General features: G+C 53.1%; 2 protein-coding genes across 2 annotated transcripts in view; both read left to right on the forward strand.

Annotated features, from left to right (window-relative positions):
• Positions 1-6500, forward strand: part of Adck2 (aarF domain containing kinase 2) — a 31624-nt gene extending 25124 nt beyond the window's left edge. The window contains exons 5-9 of the mRNA XM_013021561.1: positions 902-1051; positions 3139-3390; positions 4796-4924; positions 5910-5963; positions 6097-6500. Of these exons, the coding sequence (XP_012877015.1) occupies positions 902-1051; positions 3139-3390; positions 4796-4924; positions 5910-5963; positions 6097-6237 (726 nt within the window). The 3' untranslated portion in view covers positions 6238-6500. The remainder of the gene's footprint in view (positions 1-901; positions 1052-3138; positions 3391-4795; positions 4925-5909; positions 5964-6096) is intronic.
• An 841-nt stretch (positions 6501-7341) lies between these two features.
• Positions 7342-7833, forward strand: part of Ndufb2 (NADH dehydrogenase (ubiquinone) 1 beta subcomplex, 2, 8kDa) — a 5774-nt gene continuing 5282 nt past the window's right edge. The window contains exon 1 of the mRNA XM_013021562.1: positions 7342-7480. Coding sequence (XP_012877016.1) covers positions 7383-7480 — 98 coding nt within the window. The 5' untranslated portion in view covers positions 7342-7382. The remainder of the gene's footprint in view (positions 7481-7833) is intronic.

Consider the following 7833-nt stretch of genomic DNA (forward strand, 5'->3'; position numbering starts at 1 on the left):
AAAAAAAAAAAAAAAAAACTTATTTGGAGCCGGGCACCGGTGGCTAGCACCTATAATCCTAGTTATTCAGGAGGCTGAGATCTGAGGCTCATAGTTCAAGGCCAGCCCAGGCAGGAAAGTCTGTGACACTCTTATCTCCAATAAAGCATCAGAAAACCACAAGTGGTGCTGTGGCTCAAGGGGTAGAGCACTTGCCTTGAGCTGAGGAGCTGAGGAACAGCACCAGGCCCAGAGTTCAAGCCCCATGCCAACAAAAACAACACAACAACAACAAAAGCTTTTTTGGAAGCTGGGTGTGGTGGTACACACCTGTAATCCCAGCAGTCAGGGAGGCTGAGGCAGCTCTTGACTTGGAGGCCAGCTTGGGCTGTCTAATAAGACCCTGTCTCAAAAACAAACAAACAAAACCCCACCAAAAAAGCCTTGCTTTTTTTTTTTGTTGTTGGTTGTGGGGCCTGAACTCTGGGCCTGGGCGCTGTCCCTCAGCTCTTCAGCTCAAGGCTAGCGCTCTACCCCTTGAGCCACAGTGCCACTTCCGGCTTTTTTCTTTTTGCTTATGTGGTGCTGAGGAATCGAACCCAGGACCTCAGGAATGCAAGGCAAGCGCTCTACCACTGAGCCACCTTCCCAGCCCCCCTCCTGAATACCTAGGTTTATAGGCGTGAGCCACAGCTCTATTTCTTGCACAGCCTGGGATGATTTCAAACTGTGATCCTTAGATTTCAACCTCTTGAGGCACTAGGATTACAGGCGTGAGCCACAGCACCTGGCCTTAGGTTTACTCTTAATCAACTTGTCCTTGGAGAAAGGACATTGGAAGGACTGGAAGTAGGTGACAGATTCATAGGGGTTTAGGGAAGAACAGGCTTCCTGCCCAGAGGCAGGGAGGAAGGTCTGATGGGTCCCATGGGGTGGCCGGCAGGGTAACGCTGTTCTCTCCTGGGCTTTCTCCAAGGAGAGCGTGCCTGTGTCCAGCTACCAGCAGGCAGGGATTCCCGAGGACCTGAAGAGGAAGATTGCATGGCTGGGGATCAACATGCTCCTGAAGATGGTGAGCTTGTGGGCCGCTTGGGTGCTCAGGCCCAGCTCGAGCCGACTGTGAGGCGATGAGGTGCTGAGTTCTGCTTGGCTGGGTGGTGGGCGGGAGGGGAGCCAGAGTCACACGCTGGAACACTTGCTTACAGGTAGCCTAGCCCCCCTCCCCCCATGCTTATGTGCCCCCAGTTCCTGCTGAGCCCTTTCTCAGTGGCACTTGCTGTGAGCTGTGGGAAGGGTTATGAGCAAGATCTGTCCCTGCCCAAGCTGCCCACAGCCCCAAATGGCTGAGGCAGTGTTGTATGTTAACCACTACTTCATTCATTCATTCATTCATTCATTCACTCCTGTAGTAGTTGCTGAGCACCTTCTTCAGGCTAGGCACTGAATGAAGTGTTAGGCTACAGCAGTGAGCCACACAGATGTGACCACCATGTTCAAAGGGAAAACTGGCAAAGACAGAGAGGATCAGTACAGGGTGCCCAGGTAGGAGGGGCCTTTCCCAACCCCGTGCTTCATCCCAGAAGTGCAGGAGTCACCTGCATGAGGAAAGAGAATGGCCAGTGCAAAGGCCCAGGGGTGAGCAACAGTAAGGAGCGATGGAGATGATGTGAGAGCTTTCTGCAGAGGGGGGTCTGAAGAAAGGAGTGTTTTGGGGCCAGGCCTTGGGGGTGGAGTCGTGGGGGAGGATGGGAGGAACAAGCAGTGAGGCCTGGCCTCCGTGAGGGGGCCGCTCTTTTTCATGAGGCTGCAGCCAGGGCTCTCAGCAGTGCTCTTGTCCACTTGGGGTTCACCTGGCCATATCTGGGGATTCGCTTGACTGTTAGAGTGGGGGTGGGGAGGGGGCGGTAGGAGGGGCACAATCCTGGCACCTGGTGTGCAGAGGCCAGAGAGACTATAAACGACCAAGAGCCTAGGGTTATGCTTCCATTCCCCGCCATGATGAACAGATGCCCTGGGCTAGAGGGTACTCTGTTTGCTGGTGGGTGAAGGGGAGGTAAGGTGGATCACCAGTGGGTGGGATGCAGAGGATCTTGGGAGAACTCCTCAGGAACTGTGGGAGGACGCCGGGCAGTGTCTGAACCACACCAACACTGCAGGCAGCTCGTTCACCTTTGCCACCTACTATCTGGAGGCAGTGGAGGGCAAGTCTTCTTAAAGAAATGTAGCCAGGTGCCCGTGACTCACACCTGTAATCCTAGCTACTCAGAAGGCAGAGATTTGAGGATCAGAGTTCAAAGCCAGCCCAAGAAGAAAAGGCTGTGAGATACTTAACTCCAATTAACCCATAAAAATCCAGAGGTAGAGTTGTGGCTCAAGTGGTAGAGCATCAACCTTGAGTGAAAAAGCCAAGAGAAGGTGAAAGACCCTGTTCAAGCCTTAGTATCACACAAAAGTAAAGAAATGCAAGGTGCTGGTACCTCACATCTGTAATCCTCGCTACTCAGGAGGTTGAGATCTAGAGGACTGAGATTGAAGTTAGCCCAGGCAGAAAAGTCCAACTCAACCAGCAAACTGCTGGGCTGGAGGAGGCATGGCTCAAGTGGTAGAGTGCCAGCTGTAAGCAAGCAACCCCAGCAAGTGTAAGGCCTTGAGTTCAAACCCCGTACCAGCACATTACACACACACACGCACACACACATGCACGCGCGCACACACACACACACACACACACACAGAGCCGGATGCTAGTGGCTCTTGCCTATAATTGTAACTACTCAGGAGACTGAAATCTGAGAATCATGTTTCAAAGCCAGCCTGGGCAAGAAAGTCTATGAGACTCATCCCTCAAAACTACTTAGAAAACTCCAGAAGTGGTTCTATGGCTCAAGTGGTAGAGCGCTAGCTTTGAGCACAAAGAGGCTCCAGCCACAGTGCTCAGGCCCTGAGTTCAAAGACTGGCCAAAAAAAAAGTTAGAAAAGAATAAAAGCTTTTTTTCTTAAGCTTTGATTTACAGTAGTCCCTGCACAAATTCTGAACTGAGGACTTTGAAGCAGCCAGGCTGTGTGAAATGTGTATGTCTTCGCCATTGTCACCTCATTGTCTGCCTGGTACCGAGGTGGTGAGGGGTGACGGTCCTGCGTGATACCATCTCTTTGTAGATCTTTGTGGATAACTTTGTGCACGGGGACCTTCACCCGGGGAACATCCTGGTCCAGGGTGCTGATGGACTGTCCCCAAGCCAGGAGGAGCAGCTGCAGCAGGTGGAAGTTGGTGACACGCTGACGGTGGCCATGGTGCCCGGCCTACGCCCCCTGCGACTGGTGCTGCTGGATGCTGGCATTGTGTCTGAGCTGCAGGCCTCTGACCTGAGCAATTTCCGGGCAGTTTTTCTGGCCGTGGTGATGGGGCAGGTAAGACTTGCTGTTAGACGTGAGACTCCTCAGCCTTGTAAAGGCCCTCATTTGTCAGGCTGCTGCTGCTGGCCATGAGCACCAGGCCTGATAAACGGAGCAGTTCATGTTGGTGACCGTGTTGTATGCCTGTGGTTTCTCTTTCTACCAGTGCAATGTGCAAGCAGTCAGGGGGGCACTGGCTGCTGCTGCTGTGTCTCCTCTGTATCTTCCTCCTCCTTTTTATGTCAGTACTGGGTAAGAACTTAGGGCCTTATAATCTCACCTTAGCTTTTTCACTCAAGGCTAGTTTTCTTCTCCACTACTTGAGCCACACCTCCACTTCTGGCTTTTTGCTGGTTAACTGGAGATGAGAATCTCATGGAGTTGTCTGCATGGCCTGGCTTTGACCCATGATCTTCAGATCTCAGCCTCCCGAGTAGCTAGGATCACAGGTGTGAGCCCCTGGCATCTAGCAGACACCATCTTTTGACCAAACAATGGCTGTTTCCCATTTGTGTGCTTCGCTGCAAGGCTGGAGAGAAGCAGCAGTATGGAGTATGTATGGAGCAGTATGGAGATTGTATCTTCCACGTGGGCAAGATGCATTGGAATCTGGAGTGGATGTCCTTTTTTTTTGGGGGGGGGAGCTCTGGGGATTGTTATTAGAGAGAAAGTACTCAGCAGAGCCTCTATATCAAGGATTCCTGGGAAGAAATCCTCTAGCTACCTGGAGGAGAATTCATTGAGAAAGATCCTACTTGAGAAGCTTCTGAGGCCAGGCAAAGCTGGAGCCGTAGGCCAGTTTGCAAGTGTCTCCTGGTTAAACCTCTGGGTGCAGTGGTGGGGCTGGGGTGTTCCTCTGTGCAGGTTTGAATAGAAGATCAAGACCACAGTACCGGGAGGAATAGCTGTGTTCCTTGGGCCATGCAGTGAGAGGTGACAGGCATTTGAGGTGATGACTGAAGGCACACTTCAGTTTCAAGGGAGTCCTGGGAAAGTCAGGAGAGGACAGGCTGGAGCACAGGGGCTGGGGAAAGCTGGGAGCAGGTAATTCTGCATAGGAAGAGAGCCCCAGGGAAGCCTGCTTCTCTCCCACCCTGCCCTGCTGGCAGGTTCTGGTTCTGCCTGGCCAGGCGATCACAAGGCTGCATGGAGCATAAGCTGCAGGACCACAGCTCTACCCTCTGCACCCTGTGTGGTTCAGGAAGGCAAAGCAGACCTAGACTGCCAATCACAAAGAGACTTGGGGAAGACTGGCTAGTTACCAGGCCTAGTGGAGGGTAGAAGTTGAAAAGGAGGGAAAAAAAGCCCAGGATGGGAGACAGAAGAGGACTAGAGCAATGAAGAGGTGAGGGGAGGTCTGCAGAGCCTGTGGTTTGTGCTCATTTAGCTCTACTGTCATACTTCCCTTTGTATTTTCCAGGGCCAAAAAGTGGCTGAGCTCTTCCTGCGTCATTCCCGGGCCAATGAGTGCAAGGACGTGGAGAGGTTCAAGGCTGAGATGGCCACGCTGGTGACCCAGGCCAGGAAGAACATCATTGCCTTGGAACAGGTGGGCAGATGTCCCCTTGAGCCTCTGCCTTTGGTCTGAGGGAAGCCTCGGGCTGGGAGAATGGGGGAGTAGAGAGGGCTTCAAGGCAGGTTAAAACACAAACACAATGCCTTTTCTTCTCCTAGTCTTCCTGGAGGCATGAGGAGGGCCTTTAAAACCAAGGCTCTTCAGAGTGGCTGCTTGGCTAGGTTCTTCTGGGATAGCTTAGGGACCCCCTTTATTTTTGGGTGCTAGGGCTTGAACTCAGCTGTGCATTTTTGCTTTGCTTTTTCACTCAAGGCTGGTGCTGTATGTACCATTTGAGCCATACCTTCACTTTTTGCTGGTTAACGGTAGCTAGTCTTCTTGGCTGGCTTTGTACTGCAGTCCTCAGATCTCAGCCTCTTGAATAGTTAGCATTACACATATAACCCACTGGTGCCTGGCCGGGGTCACCTCTCTTACCTTGGGTGCAGCTAATGTGGAGATAGCTAAACATGAAGGGAAGGAGAAGCCCAAGAACATGCCTTAAGCCCATGTCCCTAGTTTAGGCCTGATCTAGAGTCTGTCGTATTTTATACATAGCTGTAATCACTTGCCTGTCTCCTTGTTAGCACAAGGTTGCACCTCAGGGAGCCAGTGCGCTGCTGACCTGGTCTGCTCACATAGGATTTTTGTATGGGGACGATGTAGTAGGTAAACAGGATGGGCCATTTGAGACTTGTTCTGAAGACATCCGTAACCTGAATCTTCCCTGAAAGTTGAACCTGTGCGGGTTCTTTCCTGGAGTTTCTCCATAACTCCTTACACACACATGTGTATGGTGTGTGTGTGTGTGTAGGAGAGTGTAGCTGGGGGAGTGTGTGTGTGTGTGTAGGAGAGTGTAGCTGGGGGAGTGTGTGTGTGTGTGTGTGTGTGTGTAGGAGAGTGTAGCTGGGGGAAGCAGTCCCAGAAAGGAAATAGTCTGGACTTCTCCACCCCTAGTAGGCTCTCTTTTGTTTTTCAGCTACAAGTTTCTAAACTTCTCTCCAATGTCTTTAAGCTACTGATGATTCACAAGGTGAGACCACCTTCCCTCCTTCATTCTGAGCACAGTCTCCTGGAAGCCTGTGGGGGGAGCTGGATGGGAATAGGGTGGTGCGGGGTACTTGTGTTATATTCATTTATGAAGAGCTGCTGTTGTTCATTTCCAGGTAAAGCTTGAGAGTAATTTTGCTTCAATTGTGTTGGCCATTATGGTGCTGGAGGGGCTCGGCCGCTCACTGGACCCCCAGCTGGACATCCTGGAGGCAGCGAAGCCTTTTCTTCTCAAAGGATCAGTATCTATCTTCTGACCTGGGCAGTGGGCAGGACATGAAGGCTGCTGCCAAAGGCCTGGCCTGTGGTAGCTGGTGGTCTAGAACCTGAACTGTTTTCTGGGCTGTGAAAAGCTTTGGGTTAAGTGGGAATAATGGGAAGAAGGCTCTGTCTATGCATTTGGGGAGTGGGGCCTGGTGCTGGGGGCACCATTCTAGTGAAAATATCCTACCCAAGTGGATGAATAGAATGTTATTTGTTTGATTGCTTTTATCTTGTTTAAATTTTCCACACTCTTTGGGTGGTTTGTGAGTTCTCATATATAGAGTAGAAAGTGCCATCAAATCCCAAAGTCCTACCTATGCTTTCCAATATAAATATGTGTATTTATTAATATGGACTCTTATTGGTTGAGAGTACACACACATTGTTCATTTATAAATTATACAGGTGCTGTACCACTAGCAAATCTTTCAAGCTGTAATACATGACTAGAGCAAATTCCACTGAGTTTCAAACTACTTTTTGCTAAACTTTTACACGAGAGTAAGGAACACTTTCCTAGCATTGATCAGGCCTTGGGTTTGATCCTCACCGTCACTAAAAAGCAAAACAAAAACCAAAGGAACGATGTGACTTGACCACTAGGTACAGAACCGCCCTAACCCTTTTGGGGTGCGTGTGCTGTGCCCGTGGTGGGGCTTGAACTCAGGGCCGCGAGCCCTGGCTCTGCCAGTGAGCCACGCCTCAGGCGGGCATTCTCACCTGAGAAGCCGGGATCAGGCGTGAGCCCCGCGCGCCCGCCCGCCCGGCTGGGGAGCCTTCCCGAGGCAGGCCCCTCGGCCCGGCCGGCCCGGGCGCCCTGCGTGCCGCTGGGGGCCGGAGGATTGTGGTTAGACGTGGGGGTCCGCTCGGTGGGGAGCCGCAGGAGGGAGCGGAATGAAGAGGCGCTCCCACACCTCGCTCGTCCCGAGGCCGCCCTGCGCCCCGGCTGGGCGGGCGAGCACCTCCCCAGCCACGTGACCCGGGAAGGCGGGGAAGGAAGGTTCCCACGCACCACCTGCAGGCCGTCCTGGGGAGGTGGGTGGCGTGGTGACGTCATGACGTCCTGACGTCCAGGGACGGCGCGCAGGGAGGTGGCGCAAGGGGCGGGTCGTCCGGAGGACGGTGGTGCGGACGCAGCATGTCGGCGGTGACCCGGTTGGCGCCTCTGGCTCGCGTCGGAGGCCGCCTCTTCCGAGGTAGAGGCGCGCTGGCGGCTGCAGGCGGTGGAGTCCGTCAGTGAGTGTCGGGATGCAGGGAGGGCTGCGCGCGCTCGGAGGCAGAGCGCTGCGTCCGGAGGCCCTCACCTTGAGGCGGACAGGGCGGGGCCGCTGCTGGCGAGGGCTTCGCCTGAGGCATGCTGGGAATTGTAGTTTACCGGGCAATTTAGGGTCATCCGAGATAGGTAGTGGGGCAGATTAGGGGTGTCTTGGGACAGTGGGGACATTTTCTTCAAAGTCAAGAGCAAGGGCTGGGCTTAGTGGTAGAGCGCTTGCCTAGCATGCACGAAGCCCTGGGTTCGATTCCTCAGTACCACATACACAGAAAAAAGCCGGAAGTGGCGCTGTGGCTGCCCTTGAGTCTCACCCTCT

Source organism: Dipodomys ordii, unplaced genomic scaffold (assembly GCF_000151885.1).
Source record: "Dipodomys ordii isolate 6190 unplaced genomic scaffold, Dord_2.0 Scaffold56, whole genome shotgun sequence".
Taxonomy (NCBI): Eukaryota; Metazoa; Chordata; class Mammalia; order Rodentia; family Heteromyidae; genus Dipodomys; species Dipodomys ordii.